The following is a 24,397-nucleotide window of genomic DNA, read 5'->3' as shown; positions in this document are numbered from 1 at the left end:
CCAGGAAGAGAAACGAAGCTGCTTGGTCTCCTGTGCTCAAGGTTATCAGTTGTGTAAGGGGATCCTGAGAAATTCTTTATGGCTTGTGAAACAGGGGAGGGACGTGTTTTGTACTCCTGGACTTAGTATCCAGTCTCTGAGACATGACAAATTTTGAGACATTTGGTGGCAAGAAGGTACTTAAGAACCTAAGAATGAGGTCATCCTGGGTCAGCACAAAGATACATCTGTCGCAGTCTCTGATGCTGGCCAATAATGGATGCTTTAAAAGTGAGTGCAATAAGTTAGATGTATCAAGAGTGATCCCTCCTTTGCCTATATTCTACCAGCAGCCAGAAGCTGAGGGACATCCTGAATCAGACCTCTTTCCAGATCATCATGCTTATCAGCCCCTGGGGCTCTCCCTGCATGTCTAAAGTGTGTAACAATAATAGTAGTTGTGATGATTGTTGTTGTTGTTGTTACTGCCATGTAGAATGACAGCTCACGGAGATAAGGTTTCTCCTGTGTAATTTCCTTCTCTTGTGTTTTCTTTTAGCACCACCACGTTGCCTTCCTATATCAGGATAACCAATGGCTACATCACAGTCAAACCTCCCATTTGGATTTCAAACCGGCTGGATCAGAGACCGCGTTCAGATCGCCCATCCCAGCCTCAGCCTACAAGCTCAGCTTCAGCCAGCCTTTTATGGCCATCAATAACTTCTCCTCTCTGCATGGCCATAGCTTCTTTTCTCCTGAATCTACTGCAGCCTTCCTGACCACATTAGTATTACGTTCAATCCCTTGGAATAGAGAAGAGAGATAATTTATGAACGAATTGGAGGTTAAGACAACAACAGTTACAAGCTGGACCTTCTCAGTGACTCAGTAGTGCCTTCTAGCTGATTTTGTCTCTTTGCCCAGATACATTTTGAAATTCTAAAGCTTTATTGTAACACTGACTTACATCTTCTTTTTGTAGAAGGATCTTTATTTCCCATAGTGCTATGGGGTTTTGTAAAATATACATGTTCATATAAAGAAAAAAAAAAGAAAAAGAAAAAATGTATTTATTCGACTGGTAAACTTATTTTTCTTGTTGTATATGTTAATAACATCCCTATTAATCAGTAGCGATGGTGAAACAGATAAATTAATATTTTCTATATTTGTTTTCTAACTGACAACTCTGCAAATGTCTGAACTGACACCAAATGAATGCCACCTTTATTTCTTTAACCATTACTTTTTACAGCAACTGTCCAATAAGTATATTTCTGCTGAACTTCTTTATTTTACTTTTTTTTATCTCATTCGCATAGCTTACACTGAATAAAGCAGATCCTGCTCTGTGGCCTATGCCCATTAGAAAATTAGGTGCATTCTTAACTCATTAGCTGCTACAACCTAAAATACCAGTTATTTTTATATGACTTAGTAAGTCATTAGTCAGGATAACCCTCTAAGTTCCCCTGTTGTCTTTAACTAAACTATTTAACTTCTTTGGAAATTACCGATTTCCCTCTTCACCCTGGGATTAATTCATTAGCTAACGCAAATTAAGACACCTTTTTCTTAATAAAAAATTGCTTTTAAAGTCTGGAATAACCCCACTGGAATTATTTTCTTCTCTCCCTCATTTTATATAAATACAAGCCTACAACCTTTCCCAGCATAAATGAGAACAGAACTTGGTCTGTCTATAGGATATAAAGTTGTAGTATCCTGTTAATCTATGGAACTTCTTCGTACCATTTGTATTAATGCAGATGGACAACCTGGAGGGCAAAAGAACATCTACAAATTCCTCTTCATCTTGCTATTATGATGCTTAGAGCCAATAGCTCCGTGCTGAATTATGACTTGTCCAAAATCTGTTCAAGACCACAGGAACCAAATTAACCCCTGTGTCATGGAGACATACAGAACATTCCTCCATTTGTAGACGATGGTACCTCTGTTGACTTAGATGGAAAAATTATGACACCTTACACTCACTGAAAAATTTGCTCCAAGCAAATCCAAGCAGCTACTTTTCATGAATGCAATGAACATCTATGAGAAAAAAAAACATGTTTAATAAGGCATGTTCATTTTTTTCCCCCAACAAAATATGATGAAAAATCCCTTTGGATACAAGAGTTTCAACCAGAAAATTAATTTTGGTTGAAATAGTGTCATCTACAAACCAAAAATCCAAATTATCCAAAATATGTGATGAAAACATCTTAGTTAAAAAAGAAGATTCGAAAAACAGAAAAATATAATGCAAAGTTTTCTTTACAAAAAAGCAGTGCTTTTCACTGGAAAAAAAATATCAGATGATAACGATGATTATAATAATAATGACTGAAAACAGTCATGGCAGTTTCCCACCAGCCCTACAGCCTGGTCTCCAGGACTGCAGATGATTCCATGCAATCTTCAAGTGTCTGCAGTGAAAGAGAGTTCAGGATTCACGGTTTGTTTGTTGTCATACCAGTTAATTCAGGAAAGTAGGTTAGAAAATAATTAGACTACAAAAGCCACATGGTTTTATTTGAAACCATGATGAAATACTGAGCTTTTCCATCATGCATCCCAACCTGTTGCCTTGCAAAGGCCAGGGAGAATACAGAGAACTTCTTTTTGATTTACTGCACACCATGACCTCCAGCCTTTGCTCTACTTTTGACAGAAGGTTGTGTAGGTTTGTGGTCAGTTTAAGCGGATACAGCAAACAGTGCTATAAGCTACCCCTATTTTTTTCAAGCACAACAGTTGATAAGGCTGAATGGAAAACTTTGAGCTTTGCCCCAAATGTGAGCTTCAAGCACGCCCTGTGCATACTTTTATATTGTGTATTTTGGCTAGCAGAAGATTAGAGATGTTAGTTTTGGACAGAAGCCATTCACCTTGCATAATATTTATTGCATGGAGCTGGATATTGGAAACATATTTTGAGAACTTTCATTTTGGTTTTATTTGAGCTATTACCCTAGAAATGCCTTCATTTGAATATAGTGGCTTAACAGACCTTCAAATTCAACATTAATGCATTTAAAAAGATGATTGGTTCTCTTGCTGTATTCAAGACAGAGATTGGAACTGAATTATAATGTCTTATTTACAAAAATGGAACTGGGAATAAGGTAGCCAAATCTTAAGGGTGATGATAAGTTACATAGTAAAAGTGAACAGCCAACGAACCAAAACCCATTGAATTTTATTTGTTGTAATCTGATCGCATCCAGAAATGATTCTGTGGTACCATCCCAGAAATAATTCCAGGTGTTGGAAAACTTACAGTATAAATAGACAAGACCACAGAAAGATAAGGGAGAGAGAGAAGAGCAGAAAACAAAAACAACTCATCCAAGACTGTAAGGAAAACCACAAACAGGACCAAGACTAGAAATTACAGTTCTATAGTTTCCCAACCTGTGGCATTCTCCATAAGCCTCTGGAGCTTTTTTTAATATTAGGAGCACACAGATATCTCCACACTCACAGTTGTCATCATACTGCACAGAATAGTCTCTCCGTTTGTCACTGATGAGGGTTTTTTTTCTGAGTCACTCCTACACTGGACACTAATATTCAGTATTCTCAAGCTCAGATATCACGGTATGTTTGGATATCGCAGTATGTAAATAGCTTGGATATCAAAGTATGTTTTAACGTATTTGCATTTCCTGGCATTTTGTCCATCATTCTGTGAAATGAATGAATGCTAGTGGAGCTCACCGAATTTCCCTTGTGCTGGTGCCCCATGTTTGTCATACTGCAGTGCAGGTGTCAAAGCAAGGTGCTCCTGGCTTTGGGATCCACACACTTGACTTCTGCCACCTAAAAGCATCTAGCTCACTCGGTCATCTGAGATTTCTCTGGTTAAGGGAGAAGACATGACTTTTACAATAAATATAAGATTAAGTAGCTTCCTGTAGATCCTAGCTCAGGAACCCCACATGAATGGCTTTAGCACAATTCCCTAACCAAACATTTATTTTATTCTATTGCCTTATCCTAAAGTATGACTTAGGGTAACTTTTTTCAGTACATGGCATGTAAGCATAGCAATACTGGAAAATGAGACCCTCACTGTGATTGATAAAATGGATTATTTACTAATCAGCTACAGCAGCCCTCTATTAATTAAAATACACTAACACTGGTTAGCACAGATCTATGCACATCCATTGCAATGGATCATGATTATAGTCACCATGAGTTTAAAAAGCGTGCATTAGATTTGATACATGCTCTTGAAGTACCACTGACTACCAGTTTCATGGGACTTCAGTTTTCTCTGTGGGTTTCTCAGAAAACTAGGAACTGACTGTTTTCTTTCTTCCAAAGGAAAGCTCAGATTCCCATGTAATCACAAGATTCCAAGAGCAGGAGATTTAACAAAAATATCTATGCCTGCTATATATAATAGCGAACACTGGTGATACTATTTACCTCTGAGAAACACAATCGAGAGTCATGCAATGTCTAGCAATCAAGGAGATGATTTTGGATGAGTCCAAAGCTGAATGTTCGTGTGATTCATCTTTTCAACTCAGCTACAACTGACACAATACAATTCACATTATATGTAACTGTAACATTATAAATGAATGCTAATTATCTGCCAAGGTCTTGCCCTGGTGGAATAAATATCCCATACCACCAGCAACAGATCTAACTTCCACTCTTTCATTGTTTTAAAGCTTTTCTTGCTTATGTTTAACTATGGATGCTATATTAACATGCACTGCCACTTGGAGAACCAGTTAGTAAGCTGGGACAGAAGGTATTTTATATTTTATGACTGATGTAGTTTCTCTGCAATCCCTCGGGCTGTTGAATAATGCAATAGCTCTTCTGGCAATAAATGATGAACATGATTTATGATAACTATGCTTTATACAGGTGTCAAAAAAAATCTGCTTTCTTGAACTTCCCTTCCCATTCCTCCAAGCTCCACTGTAATTTAGGAACACCCAAGGTACAGAGTTGTGTATTTATCTAAAAGTTCTTCAATATACAATTGTGGGGAGAGAGAGATGGAAAGAGGGAGAACTTAATCTATGTTTAGTGCATTGATTAGTCAAATGATATGACCCAGTCATTACCATATACCACTGTTAGGGAGGAATTTCCCAGCATATATTTATGTTAGAGAAACCAAAGTGCCAAAGTTATTATCTCAGCATAAATGTTATCATTCCAAACTTTGCTTAGTAACATATTTCTATATTATATCCAAAAAGTGTAGGGGCTTGTCATATCTCTGAAGTGATCAATGGGCCATGGAGTGTGCTAGAGTTCGGCTTCAATTTAAGCTTGTTTCAGCTTAACTGAAGCAGAAGGATATTTGCCTAATTTTGAGATCATAGAGTGCGTGCATGCGTGTGTGTGTATGTATGCACATATATGTGCATGTATGCAATAGGGGATGTGAGTGTGTGTGTGTGTGTTTTTTGTCCCAACCCAAATGCAACCTTTCCTGTGACTAGCTTTTCAGGAGGCACCTTAATCTAGGTAAAGGCAGAGAGGTCTTTCCAATAAGCAGTCAATACTTTTCTTCTGCAGGAATGATTAACCGTCTTGCAGATTCATGCTCACACTGAATTTTAAATTGCATATTTGTCAGTTTTCAATTCAAATGTATTTCAAATATTTTTTCCTGTTCCGCCTCCTGCTTATTTGAACTGTTTTGAAGAGTGTAATAAAAAGATGCTTTCTAATATTATTTTGTCAAAATATTTTTGTAGCATAATATATTAATAAAATGTTATTATAAATCCATAGCACAAGAATCTTGTATGTCTAGGTTCTTTCCTTTGCACTAAAAGCTAGGAAATCACTGAAAAAAGGGAACATTCAGTTTGTAGAGCTTATGCACACTGCTTTTCTTTTGCCCAAGACCAATATGGGGTGGAGGAAATCATACTCTGGGGAAGGTTCCTCATAAAGTGATGTGGTTTTGTCAAGTCCATTCCTGCAGAGATGTGAAGAATCTCTCTATGTACCTTTTTATTGGTGAGAAGTTGCTGCCCCTGGTGTGTAATGAGTGTGGAGCAGCCTCAGCCTCCGATCCTTGTCACTCAAGAGAAGCCACGGGGTTAACCTCATGGCATGTTTTGAGTGGGGCTTGGGCAGACGGAAAGGCTCCAAATGGCAGATGCAGGACCTGGGAGCTCTGCTTGCCTCTACCATTTCAAAGGCTTAATACCAGTATCCCACACTGTGCCACAAGCAGATTCACCTCCCCTTGCTGGGCAGCAAGGGACAGGCAAGAAAATACCCTGACAGCCTCTGCAAGATGATGTTATTTTCTGCAGAGTCAGTGGGCTTTTGTCAGTCTGAGTGAAAGCAGAACCGAGCTCTTCCTTTTTAATGACTCCGCTCACTACTAAATCCATTTGCCTGGATACTTACAGTTCTAAAACACCATTGCAAGCCATGGAGCTACACCAGTGACATTAGTTACTGTCACTGCTGTTAGTCCTAAGCACTGCCCCTGGGAAGCACAGAATCAGTCCTGACATGGGGCAAGGGGCCACAGAGCCAGGAAGCCAGCCCTTCTGCACAAACTAGCTGGAGCGTGTGGAAAAGCCCAGATGAAGCATCTGCGTTCACTCTTGGTGGTTGCAGGAAGCACTTTTCTCCAGTGCAAACAGTTGATGTCCTTTGAACTGTTGTTGTTGGTGCTGGCAAATAAAATAACCCTGGAACCGTGTCTCCATTGAGAATGGAGCAGAAGCTACCTCTCCACACCAAGATACAGCAACACAGAGATTTACCCATTTTTTTTCTTGGCATATCCCTCTTTCTTGCATCCAAATCCTGCCTTGTAGCTGACATTGCAGACTTCTTGCTGATTGCAGCATCATTGTTTGCTTCTTAATTATGTGCTAAATCATTTGCTCTTTAACACACTATTTTGAGAGGACTCCACCAGCGAAGCTGTTTTAGAACTAGCCACCGTAGGAAATGCAGTGGGACATATAAACTCTTGAGCCGGTTTGAACTGAGCTAACCATGGCACAGGAAGAAATTGCTGTTGCAACATAGAGGAGAACCTCTCTAAAAACATAGTTGAAAAAGAGCCCATCTATTGAAATACCAACCAGGCAGCCAAAGCTGCTTGCCATCTCCATCTTTGGACTGGCAGCCAGCTGGGAGAGTCCATGTGGTCCAACCATGGTCTTAACCCTAGCCCCACGCTCCCTGCCCTGACCAGTCTTGCATTGCCAGCTATCCCTGGCTCTGGCCAGTCCCAGTCTGCCAAGTCCTTTTGCTCTTAAGAGTCCTGTTCAGCCACAGGTCTGAAAACAATATAAACCTTCAGCCAGCAGAGCCAGATGCTGGCTCAGTGGTGCCGTTTGCTTAAGCTTCTCCTTCCCTTGACCTCTTGCTGTACCGCTAGACTGTAATTGCAGCTTTTTACTCGAACTTGAGATTTTCCTGTTTATCGATTTGCAGCGGAAAGAGGGGAAGCTGTGATGAGAAACGTTCACGGCAGAAGACTGGGTTTCTTGTGGAAGAGCTTAGTATCTGCATTGCCGTCCAGCAGCCTAGCTCCTTTTTGGATCAGTGCTTTCCAGTTCCCAAACTGTGTGAGTGTCACCCACAAGTGCTCCCCACGCTAAGCGGGTTGGCAGGAGTATTTAGCTAAATGAAGCCTCTAAGTGCTCTCTATGTTTCAGTCTGCTCAGTGGTTTCCAATTGTTTTGGCTTGTGACCTTCTAGTATTTTCCACCGAGTGCAGACTCCTAGCTGTACTTGTAATGTATATAACACCTTTTCTCAGTTTATTGCAAAGTGTGGAATTTGATAGGGGATCCCCAAGGACTTGTGGACCACAGGCAGATATCCCTGCGTGGAGGTTTCCACCACTGTCCTACACCCATCTTTGGTCCAGGCTAAGGATGGATGGCTTCTGCGGAGAAGCTCAGTGCAGAAATATCCAGCCTCAGTCTGCTGCCATATTTGTTTGTTTATTCATTTATTTTAATTTTAACCATTTTGAGCTTAAATTAAAATGCAGAGTGTTGTTGGTCCTCTCTTCCTGATGAACATTTAAATGGGGGAAAAAAGGAGAACTTTTGCTTTTGGGGGGAGGTGTCATTTTCTAGCAGACAACTCAAGCATAAAATGCCTGTGTGTCTTCCTCTTTTGGCAAGTGTCATTTTTTAATTTATATTTTTTTTAAGCATGCTGTGCTGTGAGCAACAAACCTAATGAAGGCTTTTGGGTTTGTTAGCACGTCTCCCCTTCACCCCACTGCAGATTTGCCAGTATTTATTAATGGCTGAACTTACTACCTCTCCCTGAGCAGAGGTACTAATAGAGCTTCCTTGTTATCTATTGCCTGCTGCCTATTCTCATGAAACTCCTAGAAATTATTATATTTGAGACTTCTAAACCCATGTGAGCAGTTTTAAAAATTGCTAGCCAAGGGGCAGTTGCAGCACACTGTGATCACATAACCATCATTGTTTTAGAACTGAGGCTACAGTATGACTTACAGGCAAATGTATTTGAGGCAGCACTTCTGAAGGCAAACACACCACTGCTTGTGCACTTAATCACTACTGAATCAGGGCAGAGCTGTTCCTACTGCACCAGATTTGTGGAGGGACTAACATCATACCAAGCTGGGGGAAAGCTGGAGTTTAACTTAACGTTATGGCAGTCTGTGCTCCAGACTCATCCCAAAGATGTGCCCATCTAACACAGCCGCACAAAGGAGCTCCATAGCATCTCCAGGGGCTCAACCGGAGCAGAGGAGACCATTGAGAAATATATTAAAAGATCAGGGCCCAGCTGGATGTACAGGTGGAGCCAAAGGAACTCCAAAAATCACAGGGGCTGTCCAAAGGCAAAAATAACCAGACACCCACAAGTCTACTGACAGTAACAGAAACAATAGTAATGGAAAAAATAATATATGTTTAGATTGCTAAATATCTGGATGGTAGGAATATGATAACTTAATTTCACTGGGATCTTAAAATAGAAAACATTGAAACTTTATTGAGCATTACAAATTCTGTATTCATTTTTTAAACACAGTTTCTCCCACTACAAAGAGCTTTTTAATATCTCTCTGTACATTTAGTGAGTGAGTTTCAGGTATTGGGTTTTGGAAGGGCAGATAGTAACAGCAGGCTGGGATAAAAAGGTGCCTGACAGCCACATGTGCTACACATACACCAGCCCATGCCATCTCACACATATAAGGATGCTCTTTGTGTCAGCACAAGAATGTCTCAAGAGCACTGCTGTGTGAGGTTCCAGTGCCAGGACTTCAGGATGATGGGACAGACTTCCAGGCCAGGGTCCTGGCATTGCCACCATACTTTTGCAGTTGTAAAAAAATGAGGCAGGACTCAAAATCCCAACAGGTACATCTTTGAGTTAACCTGCACCTACATAACAGCCTGTGTATCTAACAAACCACTCTGCCTTCTCCATAGGTTTAACACCTGGTAAACCACACTATGCATGCAGCTTTGGTGAGAGTTTGAGCCAACGTCCAGTCAAAAGCCTTCCACTGACTGCCCTGGGCTTGCATTAAGTCCTGAACACCTGATTCATTTGAGCAGCAGATCCCAATCCTGCAATCATCTCAAACACTTTGCTCCAGAGCCTGCCAGCACTTCATTAGATTAGGTTGCACCTTTGGGTGCAAGCCATCATCCAAAGCACTGCACTTTGTTCCATTTTCCACATTTAACAAGGATACGGTTAAAACGGCAGAACAGATTACACAGAGCCAAACCTCCATCGAGCTGATTTTCAGAGGAATGATAACAATAATAACTGCGACAGTGAGTTCATGCTCACAGCCCTCATTCACACCTGGTGCTCCCTGCCTTCTTGGAATGAAAATGCAGTTTGAACAAAGGGACCAAGATAATGTGAGAAAACATCAACAACAGGCAGATAGAGGCAAAGCAAATGAAAGACAGATGTAGGAAGGAAAGTGGGACCTTTCTGCTTTGATTTGCACAGGTCCCATATCTTTATTGTCCTAAGGAATATCAGTTTGTTGTCCTAACAATATCAGTTCTCCAGTCCTCTTGCATGACTTATGATGTACCTTTTCTTTCTTCATATGAAAGCCATTGGTTTTAATTATAACGTGATGGATACACAGCCCCAACTAGCTCTATGTGGCTGCATTATTTGAACAGCAGTGCAGTAGGGCCCTTTTTCTTTCCAGAGATCTCCGCAGCTGTTTGTCTTGGCAAGGGTAGGTTTGTCCCCAGCTTCATCCGGTGTGAAGTCCTTTCCACCCACTCAAGTTAGCCTGAGCATTCACCTCATTTTTAGTGAGAGCATTACTATCTTCTGTTTTGCACTGGCAAAAATAAGTCTCAAAAGGGGAAGAGACAGAAACTCACACCTACCCAGCTTTCTTGAACAAACTGTATTCATCCAAATTGTAGGAAGCAAGGATTTTGCCAAGAACTGGTTTTCTTTTAGCAATGATCCAGACCAAAAGTGGACACAGAGTCTGTGATATCATCTCTCAACCAGGAAGATCGTCCTGAAGACACATCAGTTCAGATAACATGTGCACTGCAAACATAAGTGTGGCAGTTTTGTGGTTGTACGATGGACAATGCTGGTTGTGTTCTCTGGCTGTGCATGGGCCAAGCGTGGCCCTCAGAGCAGGATCCCACCCACACAAAGACTTTATCCTGCTGCTGCCTTTTCCTCCAAGAGAAGTGCAAGTAGTTGTTCATGAAGAGCCAAACATTTTTTCTTGACCCTGTTTGTGGCAATGTGCATTGAGTTTGATCTGCCCTGACTGAGTCCATGAGGGAAGGCAGATGGAGACAGCTCCTATGCAGAGCCTGGGGCTAGAGATAAGGCTTGGTTCCCCATCGCTGCGGGTTTAATGATGACGTACCAACACCTGGGTCTTTCCTTGTGGCTGAGCAGGCCTGCAAAAAGATACATGAAGTGAGATCATGATACACGTAGAGAGAGCAAAATTCTGAGAGCTGGTTGGTTTCTCTTCATAATACTTACCTTAACTTTCCTTGAAACCTCAGCCTTCCTGGGCCATCTTTATCCAAAAGCATTAATACTAAGGGAGGGGGAAAAAAGGCTAAAGTATTGGTGTTAATGGAAGATTCAGACATGAAGACAAAAGCGTATACCAGGTTTGGAGCCTCTGTAGCCTGCTGCCAGCAACAGGCTCTGCTTGAAAGGAAAGTACCTATCTCAGCATGCGGTCAAGAGGAATAATAAAACTCCAGTCATTCAGAGGCAGGGAAGAGGAGAAAAACACTCATAAATGTGCTGGCTTATGTTTCTCTTGAACTTTCAAAATAATTTTTCTCTCCTGCCCAGAGATTAGTCACAGAAGCAAATGATACCATATCTGGGAAAAAAGTTGGATGGATGGAAATGGTCTTTGGGGAGAAGGAGAGGAGGAAGGGAGCAGACACATACTTCTCCGTGTGCCTTTCTCGCCTTACCCTTTCTCTGAGCCTGAACATACAAATGAAAGAGTTGGAAAAAAGTGTTTGGGTCCAACCTAAAGCCAGTGGGGGGCTTTGGGTCCAGCCTAAAGCCAGTGGGGGGCTTTCCATTGCTGTCTGGTGGGTTCGGGGAGCTGACCTCGTGGCTCTGCAATCTCCTAGGGCTCACGCTCTGCAAGAAGCTTGATTTGTCCCAGGGGCCCCAGTGAAATGATTTTTCAACACATTTTTTTCCAGACTCAAAACGAAAAAGAAAAAACTAAGGGACTAATGAAAGTATGCTCATAAATGCCACTCTTTGGGAAAGGCTAACACTTGCGATGGTTTCCAAAATAAAACTCCAGTTCCTCCAAGTACTTCTGAAGCACTGAGTTAGACTTCACAACACCCAGAGGTGTCCGGTAAAGAACAACCTCTACCCATCTTAATAAGGTGGGAAAGTGAGGTGGACAGTAGATTTTATGACATGCCTGAAATCACAGGGGACAGCTGTGGGAGCAGGGTTCAAAAGGCAGCCCTTCCTCTATGGTACACTGTTCTCAGAAGCATGGCTCATTTATTTCAATTAATAGAGCTTTATAAAGGCTCCCCTGCCTCCTTTTTTTGGCACAAATTACTGCAAAGACAGTGAATTAAAAGCACCAAAGGGCATCATTTTCATTTAGTGTTTAAAGAAGCTGTTTCCATAAAAGCAGAATATGTGAAATTTGCCCCAAAGACTAAACTTAGGAATAACCTAGAGGATTAGAACAAAAAATAAAAGTCTTAAAAATCTTTTCTTAGACAAGGCTGACCTGACAGTTCAGGTCTGGAGTGGTCTTTCTGTGTAATACCAGTCAAGTGGTTCAACCAGGGACTGGTTCCTGTCACAACGTTCACTCAAGCATTGTAGGATTATGGGTTTCTCCAACCACATGAGATGAAATTCTTTAAAAAGCATAAAGCTAATGCATGTACTCCACTGCCTCCTCATTTTCTGTCCTCAAAAACATACAAGGCGGGATTCAGTTCATGTACCATGCACTGTCTGAAAGCAGTCACCCAAGCTTGCTTCCTTCAATGGTGCCACCCAGACTGACTCTTCCCTTGGAGAAATATTTCTAGCTTATGTGACTTGTTGTCAGCTATTTTAACAGATGCTGTTGTGCTTGGTCCCAGTCAGCTTCTGCTCTGAGAATGCAGTTATATGTGTAATATTTGCAAAGGCATTTCAGTTTGTCTCCTATGATGGGTGACCAACTTCAAAATCATTTAAGAAAAAAAACAAAACCAAAACTCAATGACAGCTGACTCATATGCAATGTTTGTGCAGCTCCACTGTTCGCTGTGACCATGCAAAATATCGCTGATGTGGCTGGGATGTGTCATGGCAGAACTTGCCAGGCAAGCTAGGAATTGGACAAGGTGCAAAATGAGCTGTACTCTGCACCTAAGACACTTCCACTGCAGGATCTGTCCAGAGTTTGACCATGTCAAAACTTACTGTTTCCTAGAGTTAGAGGCCACCATCACCATCCGCATAACATATTTTGGTCAGAATTGCAGGACTGAGTGATGCTGAGACATTCAGTGAACGCCCTTAACCTTGGCCAACTTTTTTATTAAACATGTATGTATATCAGGTAAACTCAAAATGGTCCACTATGGGACAGAAATGTGTAGTTTTTAATTTTGGCTTCGAATGACTTCTTGTTACAATGAGCTTTCATACTGTAAGTTCAGAATGAAAAAAGCAACATGGTTTGGCTTTGTACAAAATAAATAGCCTTACATGAAACAACCCAATTTTCAATTTTGTTTTTCATTTTTAAGTGCCAAAATAATAATACATCTGTCATTGATAAACAGCAGAAATGTTTAAATGTCAATGAATGGAAAAATCAACATTTCTACTCTAGACGAAAATGTTGCTTACACTGGTGATATTACAGTTTCATTGTTGACTTGCACCTCCCTTTTCTCCTAGCAGCATCATTCCCCTGTTCATCCTGGTTTTGAGGCCAGGAATTGGACTTTGCTTAGCTTTTGTATGGGCCTTTATAACTAGGACCTTTTAGGTACTCCTTCCTTCTAAGCTTATAAGGCCTGTTATTAAGAATAATTGCTAATGGATGGGCTCTGTCTAAATCAAACTTCTTGTAATCCTCCCATAGCTCGGACTGCTGAAGACCTCAACGCAGTTCTCGCTCTTGGCAAACATTGTCTTGAATGCAATCTCTGTGTGGAGCAAAATGTCATTGCAACGTGATAATTTGATGATGATGATGCTGAAGTGCTGGCTGCACAAAGTAATAGCCTTTGGTTAAACCATAATCGCAGCACTGGAAACCATTGGTTAATCATGGAAACTTCATATTCAATGTGGTCTTCTGTGCTGTTCCAGGATATTATGAGAAATGGCCATAAGCGGGCTGACAGGAATATATTTATGCTGTTATTCACATCTTGTGGCACGTACACCACATGCCAGAGGTTTGTTTTAAAAAACAGGGTTCATGAGTAAGACCCAGTGTTTGAAGATAATGTCTGCAGCCCTCTGTTCTCTTTATTAGGAGAAATGCGGCACCATCGCCAGCTTCATTTCAATAAATTGGACTCTCTTTTACCCATGATTTCTTCCACAACAGTAGCGAAGTCACACTTAGAATATCACATTGGATGAAGTTACAAGGTGTTGCTAACATGTGCTACAGGTACCGAAAAGACAGCCTGACTTGTGCCAAGGCAGCCCAGGTACCAGTTTCTCCTCAGAAAATGAAGCCTGGTGTGGCACCAGTGGGTGGTGAGCTGTGATGGGGATCTACAAGCTGCAGAAGATCTCTATAAGGGTCTTGTTTTACTCTGAGGTCTCTGTGCGTTGGGACCGAGCTTTTGGGGGAGCCACGTGAAGGGCTACGGATGGCCACGCTGTCCTCATGGGGTTTGCTCAGCCCGTGCCATGGCTAACTGGCAAGGCAAGAGCCCTGGGCCTGCAGCGGTGGGGAAATAGCAGAAACCTCATCCTAAATTGCCTGAATGCACAGGTGCAGAGGTTTGAGGGTTGCACACTTGTGTTGAAACAATGTTCTGAAATCCGTGGCATGGTCAAATGTGCCAGTTCTTCCCACCTTGAAAGAGGCCTCTAAGCAGTGGGGGAGAGCCCGCGTCTGGTCTGTCCCTGCTGACGGCAGGGCAACACAGGCAGGCAACGTCCACTATGCACCAGCTTTCAGACAGTGACGGGTTGCGGAGCTCAAACCCATCCACAGGCATTCTCTGAAGTACCATTTCAGCTGGTCGTGCTTCCTCCTGCTTCTTCTCTGTGCTGGGGGACGCATGCACAAAGCCAGCTCAGCACTGAAAGTCAGGCAGCACAGTGAACTGCCTCTTGCTTGGGTGGTTGTTGAACAGCTGTTTCAGCTATGACATAACTGCTTTTAAACTTCAAAAGAAATCTATTTCTGAGCTGAAAACATACAGATTGTTTCATAAAAAAGAAAGGGCGAGATGTTAGCAGGCCATGTAGCGGGTAGTGGACACAGTGGAATTGCAGAGTACACATAACATCCTGTCAGCTCTGTCTTCTACTCAGCTTTCACTCCTTAGGGGTCCAATCCTGCAATTTTTTCTCAAGCAATAACCTCATCCATGCCAACAGAGTCTGCTATTTCATCTGCTGGTAGCCACACTGGAATGTGTTTGCTTTGGGAGTGATTGTGTGCTTTGCTGGTGGGCTCAAAGGACAGATAAAAGCCAGTGCCCAGCTCTGCAGAGTAGTTTCTATTGAGGTGAATGAACTCATTAGTAAAAGATTCCTTTAAAAAGCTGGGTCTTTTGCAAAGCCAACATGGGTTAGACTTTTTGTGGGGTAGGTGGAGTTGAAGCATGACCAGACACAGCTTAACTCTGTTTCCTGCTACCTGCTGCCCCTGGGAAAACTTTCTGATGCCAGCTGGGACGGACTGAAAGAGTGCGAAAATCATACAGATTAGGCTTGGAGGTCTGGAAATCTTACAAAACACAGAGGATGCCCAACTTGTTCAGACAGTTGTGAGGCAGCAGGTTGCACAGATGCTCTGTGACACTGGAGCTGCACCCGAAAGTCTGACAAAAAAATGATGGAAAATGGTTTGCTGCAAAACCTGATTATATGCAAGGAGGAGGGAAGGGATTTTATTAAAAACAAACAAACAGATTCCTGTCTGGAGCTACATCATCAGTCTGCCAGACCCCCAGTTTTTCTGTTTTACTGCCATGGGAGTTCTTCCCTTTCCATGAATGATGACCAAGAGCTTCGTCTTGCAGACAGCTCTCTGAATTAAATGGCTGCCCTTGAACCAACTTATTGATGCTGGCAGCTAGAACATGGCAATGGAAGAGAGGTAGGAGAAAAAAAAAGGAGGTGCTATGTTTGAAAACAAACGAAAAGTCTCTCAACTGCCAAAACCACAGTCAGTGGAGGGATGTGGTGGTGGTTCCAGACTGTGGCAATGAAAAGCAACGATTGTTTAGCTCTTTTGGGGGAAGGGAAACACTCCAGCACCATCATTACCCAATTAGTCCTAGCAATGCTGCTGTAGAGAAGGAGCACTCTCGTCAGTGTGTGAAATGGGATGAGCTCCTGACATGATGGACAGCAAACTTGGAAGAGTGTGGTGGAGGTGAGGACCACCAGTCCTGGTGGGTCCCTCCTGCTGAGTTCAAGGGGCTGGAGGTACCTCAGGCACATGAGATTAGGTGTATGGGGATCTGCTGTTTTGCTCCTACCCCGTGGACCAGCTCCCCAGAGAGCAATAGACGGTCCCTTCTTTCACCCAAAGGACACTGGGGACAACAAAGCAGACAGTGCAATATGCTGAGCATAAGTTACAGTTCAAACCAAGAACCCGTGGTGCCAGTATGTATTGCATACTTAACACGTAATATCTTTATGTTGGGAAACATGTTAGAGACTAAAAGAGCTTGAGAGAAGACTCTGACATGAGTCATTTCAGTCCCTGTTGAAATCCTCATGCTGGCACCGATCAGCTCAGATTTTTAAGGGCAGACTCATGAGCTAGGCATCCAGTGCTCTGTTACAAGATGAGCAAGTGAGGAAAACCTCACACAAACAACACAGCCTTCAGGAACGGCACAATTTCAGAAACACACTGGGAAATATTTCCACATCACTGAAAGCATTTGCTTGGAAGTCTTATACTGGGTCCATAATTGCTGTCAGGTATTGCAACTCCAAAAGAAATGTACTTAATCCTCAGCTAGATCACCCTGCTTCTAGATTAAGGGTTACACTGTGCAGTTCTGCCCTGTAGACTAAATATCTTCACGTAAATGCATTCTGGCATCAGAGATTTGTGTAGGTGGGTGGCTTGGGGAGGAATTCATGCCAAGTGCAGAGCCGAAGATTGTGAGAAGAGCTATCCCAAACACCCATTGTCCTTTGCAAAAAAAATAGAAAATTGATGATTCTCCACCCAAAAACCACAGCGTTCCTCAAGCCTAATTCCAGAGGGCAGCCGAAGTGCTGCTCTTTAAGCACATGTTGCTCAAAGGCAGGTCAAGAACTGCTGCTGGGTTGGAGCTGTGGCACAGGAGCAGGAGAGGTGTTGCCCCAGGGACTGCCAGGTAATTTAGATCCTTGAGGCACAAAGCGAGCGGTGGGAGCTGACGGGGACAGCAAAGCACATGGACCGCCAGCACAGGTAATAAGATTGAATCCCCAGTGCACTGCCCTGCGGGTAGCCTTTAACCTCTGCATCTCTCATTTTTCACTTGTGCTAGAATAGTGCAAACTGCAGCAGCACTCAGACAGCAGATACCAACATCTGCATTCCCACATGCTCAGGTCTAGCACCAGGGCTGGAGCAGGTCAGACCCAGACATACCATGGCCTGTGACACGTTATTTATCCTTTTGGCTATCAGTGATTGGTATGATATTAATTTTTCCTGTAAATGGTGTGCTTTGTGCAAGGGTAGGACCTGGCTGTTGCAAGGAAATTGCTTTAGGTTACAGCAAAAGCAACAAAATAATCACTCCAAAATTATTCCAGATAAATACTGCGCTGATATACAGCAAGACTTTATTTATGTCATGTGCAATTAGATTTGTTTTCCACCTTTTGACAGGAGCATTTCAGTCCAGAGTAAGAAGAATGAAACACACACAAGCAGCAGGAAGCCGCAGCCAGAAATGCTCCCTTCATCCAGGGAAGAAAGGGCTCTTACATTGTGAAAGGGAGCCTCCTGTTGTCTTCCAACTGGCATTTTCTGGCCAGCTGAAAGCTAAAACAACCCTTTCTTTATGCTTTCAATACTGTGATCTAATGGCTAAATGGATTCATACTACAAAGCATAATTTCTTCCTTTGGTTTCACTCATCACTTAATGGAAAGGCCCCCTAATGTATTGATTGCCATAACATTCTGCTTACATCCCAAACAGTGGCTGCTCAGCCGAAGTGAAGAACAGATTGTCTCATAGCACTGCAATTATATAAGTATAATAATAATAATAATAATAATAACAACAACAACAACAGCAGCTCCATTGCAGCTGGCTACCCAAAGCTGCTGCACTCTCACGCCGTGCAGGCAGTTTCCAAAGACCAGCGGTTGGAAGGCACAATTAATTTTTGCATGATACGTGGTTCACCACTCCTCACATTTTGCTGAAAGGAAGGCACAGTGTCGCAGCTCCCCAGAATTTAGCTAAAGACCAGTGTTTCTCACTGCACTATTCAGCAGCATTGCTGAGAGTGAAGCCACGCCGTAACCTCCTGAGCCACTGCCTTCTTGCTTTGTGTTAGGCACTTGTGATGCCCAGGACCTGCTCCTAGCAGACTGATTCTGCCAAGAAAAGCTCATGTAGCTTTAGGCATGGAGAACACTGGTGCACTGAGGCTGCAGCAAGGGTGAAGAGCTGCAGAGACCCTAAATGGGCTTGAGCTCTGCCCTGGGGTGATGGCCTCCAAAGGCTGAGGAGCAGCAGCAGTAGGGTATGAATGTAAAGTGGGGGGAAGCAGAGGATCTGGGTGCTCTAGGACATCTCCATGAGAATGGAACTTGAAGACACCCCAAATCTTAACTCATGTGCGCAAAGAGATGCTGTAGGGACAACCTGTAGTGCATCGACACAGCTCTTAGGGACTGACGTACAGCAGGGCCCAGAGTGGGGCAGTGGTGGGGACAGATTGGGGGCTTACAAGGACACATGTCCCACAGCATCAGCTACTTCCACACATGTTATGCACATGCTCTGCAATTGTTTGGGGCTGTCTTTTTAATTCTCCTCAGCTGTCCCCATTGTAGCAGAAGCATCATTGCTCTGAAGGGGCAATTGAATGTCAGAAGCGCAACACCTCTGAAACAGGGGATGGAGAACCATATTCTCCTTGGAAAATTCAACTAACACATCTGGAAAGGGAAGCTGCATATTGCATCTGTTTCATTATGGAAAGAAAATGCCTTTTAAAATCTAAAATCAAGAAGTTTGTGGAAAGAAAAGTCCTGGAAGTTAACTGAGTTCGTATCCTCCATTAGCATGCCCTATAAAGAAATGTTCCTGCTTCTTTGCTCCACTAGTCATGGGTTTCATGCCAGATTCAGTATTTGGTTGTTGACTACTTCAGGCAGATTGATGGCTCAGCTGAAATTAAATTTATGGGCACAACCCTCTCCTGACCAAGGCTCACCTCCTCAGATAGATCTAGGTCTGTAGCTCCCACTGAAGTGCAAGGGAGAGGCATTGAAATCATTTGGGAGGATCTAAACTTAGGAAGGAGGATAAGCCATTTCTACCTTAAAACACTGAATTTGGATGCTTTCACCCACTATCTGGAAAAACTTACCTGCTGACATTGATAGCCATACTTCAATTAGATTCCTAAAACTGGGCTATGAGAACACCTTGGGAGAAGTTCAGCCTCCCAAAGCTCATCACAGGACACTGAAACTAAACCCAGCTCTGCTGCTGCAGTGGCAAGCCCTGCAGCTGCTAAGCCCCTGATACCATTTCTTCCTCTGCAGCAAAAGGGCCCAAAGCAAAAAATGCACTGCGACGGCTCTGCCCAAAGACAGGGCTGTGCTTCAGCTTCTTGCTTCATCCAGCACTGAAGTTAGCAGCCGTGAAGTAAGATTGCTGCCTTTTTTTTTTAATTATTAGGAAAGATGTAAAACAATTCATTGTTCTGGGGAGAAAATATCCCTTGAGTCCAACTACTAAAAAATCAGACAGCATTTGAAAAGCAAGACAATAAGGCTAGCTTGAACTCACAGAGCATTAGAATTGCTCTGGCAGGAGCATAAGTGATTTTCTGATAGATGCAATAACAATGCTGCAATTACATAAAACAATATGTAAACTGAAAATGCAATACCACCCTGCTATTTGTACACTCCCTGTTCCACTGTCATCCTCTTATTGTTAGCCCTTTAAGTATTGTCTCTTTGGTTTCTAAATACTTCATTAGCATGATTTGCCACCAATCTTTCTGTCTTGAAGAATAATATTTTCTCCCACCAGGACTCTAATTAAGCCAATTTTTAATGTGGGAAATTCAGGCTTCAGTAATATCTCCATGCTCTTGACGATTGAAGTGGGAAAGTCACAGAGAAGCACCTGATACCAGCAGAAAAATAACAGCTGAAAACCTGATGTAACGTAAGAAGTATACAAAAATGAATCCTTCACTGTGAGGAATAGTTTATGGAAAAATTGTAAAGGATGAGGAAGGTGAAACGGATGCACTTCTGCCCTACTCCCACCTATGAAGCACACAGAGATGCTGTAAGAAATTAATCTCCTCCGGATCATAAAACTAGTTTTAACCCCTAAGAAAGAAATAAGTTGACTTGTTTTGATTGATGTCTTGTAAAGCACTCAAAAAAGTTATACACTCTCTTTCCCCTCCAGTCCAGGAACATCGTAGCAGAGGGCAGGAGCCGCCAGCTTCCTGGCTCCTGGCTCATTCCCTTCAAATTTCTCCTTGAAAAACTTCTACTGCCATAGTGCCATCTACAGACAGTTAAAGAAATTAAAGGGGTTTTGTTGTTGCTAAGAAGGACAGCTTTTAGTGGTTTTTGAGGGTTTATATGGTCACATCCCAGCAATGATTATTGCTTACTAGTCCAGCAGCCCTTAATTTTAACATTGTGCTCCAACGGGTTGAGACCAAGCCCCACTGAGGGCAATGCAAAGGCTTCTGTTGGGTTCAGGGCTGTCAGGATTAGTCTTGTCCTGCTTCCACAGGATGGGGATCTCATCATGATTAGGTCTTTATCAACATAAAAGTGCTAACAGAGCACCCACTCTTTGGACACTTGTGTGCATGACTCCGGGGACAGTGGTACCTGAACCACAAAAATAACATTACACTGTTGGAATTACTACTATCTTTTCCCTAAAACCCACTTCAGACAGAGATACAGAGCACAAACACTTGCTACTTGTTCCAGTATTTTAGCATCCTCATGCCCCAAGTATTTTGAAGGGTAAAAAAGGGATTTCACAGAAGTGAAAATTAAAAATTTAGTCACATTGGAGGGAAAAACAGCATGCTGAAATTTAACGCACTGGCCTGGTAAAGAAGATAGAGGGTTGATTCCAGATTTCCAGCTGTATCACAGACATTGCAGGACCTGGGGCATCGTGTCTTAGTTTCCCTCTTTCCTGTTACAGAAAGCTGAGAATGGCTCCTCCACTTTCTATTTCTTTTTTTTTCTTTCTCTTCAGAGCTCTGTGTCATTGCTCAGTACCTCAGCCATGGCTTGCACTGTCATAAAATTAATGAATAATATTAACAAAAAATATTGCAAGTGTCTCTCCACATAAGAATGATTTTAAAAAGGTGTTTTCTTACACTCCCAGGAGAACAGATTTACAGACAAATTTAAGCTACTAAGTCAAAGGCAAATTATGGAAACATTGTAAAGTTAAGGACAGAGAAATTACAGGAGATAAAATTGATGATCATCTTGCAAGCACTGAAAAACCTCCTCTTAATCATAAGGCCCATGGCCTCAGATAGCAAAATATGTATGTTCCACTGCAGCTGGGTGTCCCAAGGAGAAAGCTGGATTAAACAGAAGTCAATAAAATACAGATCTCACTCAATGGCTACACAAGAGTAAAATATGCATCTTTTATACATCCCTAAAAGATTTATCAGTACCCATGGTTATAAATTTTCCTATAAAAGGGGTTTGAATAAAAATTCCTTTTTGGTCACTTGGAAAGAAAAGACAGTAACATCATGATCAAAATCCCACTGATGGGCTGGCTTTGCTGGGGAAGAGGAAAAGCTTCATTGTTCTAGAACTGGTATCTTGTCAACAAATACACGCCCACAACTAAGTATCTCTGTGTATCTTTGTAGGTCAGAGTACATAGGAACATGCGAGAAGCATCTGGAGATGTGATTTTTGAGCCTGCTTTTGCCTGTGAGGCTTACATGGATGGACCCTGCTGTAGATGGGCACCTTGAACATTCAAAGCTGGGAGGTTGAAGGTGGGTGGGCCTGATGCTGGCAAATCATCCTCCTGAGAGCCCTTGTCTAGTAACATTGGTGTTGCGGACTCCAGCAGTAAAACAGTAAAGGACTAAAAGGAACAGTATTAAATATTTTGCTTTTCAACATTTTTGTCATTTTAACTACATCTTGCAAGTCGTTGTTGAACAAATACCCCTTTTCCAAACATTTCTCCCTAAAGTTTGGTAGTACAAACCATCTACTAAGCAATTACAAAGACCATACAGAAGACTATAAATTACCGTTTGCTTAGGACTATGTGGGTTAAAGTGTGGTTAAAAATCACTATCTAAACAGAGGATCTGTCTCTGAGACAAAAATGTGAGTCACTGATGTTCATATGTGCATTTATTGACTTTGTTCCAAAAGCCCCATTGCAAATGATACAAAAACAAGAAACCAACCAAATACTACTTCCCCACGTGCAGATAAGTGATCCACAGAGAACAATTCCTAAATAGCAACAAACCTATGGAGCATATCCTGCTGCTGAATCTACCCTAAGTCAAAGTAGAGGTGGAGCTGAGGATCTGGCCCTCAAGGAGAGTCCAGAGCATGACCTTGAGATGGGTCAGAGGGACTGATGGGGCATGGAGAGAGCCTCCTGCCCTGACACAGGGACTGTTCGGGTTGAATCCAGCACGTTCATCAGTCCTGCACGAGCAGGCCTATGGATAAAACAAGCAAAAGGTGTTTGTCCATGAAATGCTCTGGGGTGAAGAGCCCAGGGCTGCAGATGAGGGACCTGGAGGGAGTGAAAGCACAGCAGACCCAGAGGGGGGACCGTCACCATCCTCTCTCCTGATGCGGGGCTGAGCTCCGGTAATGAGACATGTCACATTGCACCCTGGTGAGCCAGGCAGGCTGCCAGGGCCCCCTGCCCACAGCACAGCTCTGGCGTGCTCTTCTGCAGCAAGCCAAGGACCTGGTGCAATCCTCAGGAAGGCTCCCCACGGCACTGCCTCACCTCCTCCCCAGCATCCCCCAGGGAACCGTCCCCCGCAGCACTAGCGGGGCTCAGGTGCACAAAGAGGAGCGTTGCGGTAGGGAATAAATTCCTCCCACGTATTTTCTCCAACACAATGAAATAATGGGGGCCACGAATCTGACACTCTGCCTCTCGTGTTGGAGGAGTGAGCAGATAGCTGTGTTTTAACATTAGCTCCTAAGTATAATTTCCTGTAATTGTAAAGCACTTTAGAGGTACTTGTGAACTTGGGTGGATAGCTCCTAACTAAGTTGATGAATAACCCAGGACTGACTCATCTCCAAAACAGACAGAGCGCTGAAGGAGGGAACGTGGAGAAAGGTTTTGCCTTCCATTAGCAACACTATCCAAACAACTGACCCTCTCCCCGAGAGATTAGTTCACAGCAGGTGAACTATAATCTGCTCTGATCGGCAGGCAAGGAAAGCATTCATTCCAGCTGCATTACAGCCAGAGCTTTTCTTCTCTTTTTTTCTCACGTTGTGAGCTCCCGACAAAGGGCTCCAGCTATCAGATCAAACAAACATTTTGCCACTTATTTGCAGAAATGGTTCTGGTCCCGAGTTGGGATGGTAACCAGCTAAAGAGTGGCTGATGAGTATTTTTTCCTGGCATGGCCATCAGCACTTTCTCAGCAGGAAAACGGTCATTTGATAGCGTCCAGAGCAATAGGCAAGTTTTTGATCAGGATCAGTTTTGTGCTGGGAAGTTGTTGCCAATTTATGATGCTAGAGATTATCTACTGGAAATTATTATTTGAACATTATGTGGTGTTACCATCCAATGCACTCGGTTGCCAATAGGAGAACATTTTTCACAAAACAATCATGCCATTTCTGGCTTTCTGTTCCAGAGCCTTATGGGAAACCTACAAGATACCATTAAAAGGTAAGTTTAAATTCCCAGATCTGCTGCATATTAGAACTAACAGATGCACTAGTTTTTATGGCACATGTATTTCCCTAAAACCAGCAGCAGTAAAGCCTTCATTATCTCAACAGCCAGTAACCACCCATCTCTCTTTTCTCCTCTCTTTCTCTCTCTCTTTGGCCAACAATCTTATCACTTCTCTCCTTGCTAATGCCATTGCCTTTTCTCTGCAGGTATCAATCAGGCTTTTCTCCCCACGAATCTGAATAACTAACAAAATGCAATTAGACTCAGAGCAATTGTTCTCAGCTAAGATTTAGTTTGAAGATGGCGGCTCTTATTTTTGGAGTGAAAAAGACCTTGTGTGTTTGAAAGCTTAGCTGTTCGGGTTTGTGGGTTGGTTTTTTTTTCGTCTCCCACCTCTACCTGCAGGTCTGATAAAAGGTATCACCTCTGCCTACGCACACGGCTTTGCTCTCCAATCCTGTTAACTGCAGCAGGGGGGGTGTTTACCAGGGATGGTGCCAACTGCTGGCCCCAGAAGCTTCTGCACAGCTTGTGGTCCAGCGTGGACCCCTG

The 24,397-nt window shown here is 42.8% G+C and overlaps 1 protein-coding gene across 1 annotated transcript in view; it reads left to right on the top strand.

Moving 5' to 3' along the window:
• TRABD2B (TraB domain containing 2B) overlaps positions 1 to 6,071 on the top strand; it is a 299,654-nt gene extending 293,583 nt beyond the window's left edge. Inside the window, exon 7 of the mRNA XM_052802030.1 lies at positions 539 to 6,071. Coding sequence (XP_052657990.1) covers positions 539 to 761 — 223 coding nt within the window. The 3' untranslated portion in view covers positions 762 to 6,071. The remainder of the gene's footprint in view (positions 1 to 538) is intronic.
• Positions 6,072 to 24,397: the final 18,326 nt, after the last annotated feature.

The sequence above is a fragment of the Harpia harpyja genome, chromosome 11 (genome assembly GCF_026419915.1).
Source record: "Harpia harpyja isolate bHarHar1 chromosome 11, bHarHar1 primary haplotype, whole genome shotgun sequence".
Taxonomy (NCBI): domain Eukaryota; kingdom Metazoa; phylum Chordata; class Aves; order Accipitriformes; family Accipitridae; genus Harpia; species Harpia harpyja.
This window is presented reverse-complemented; position numbering and strand designations above follow the sequence as displayed.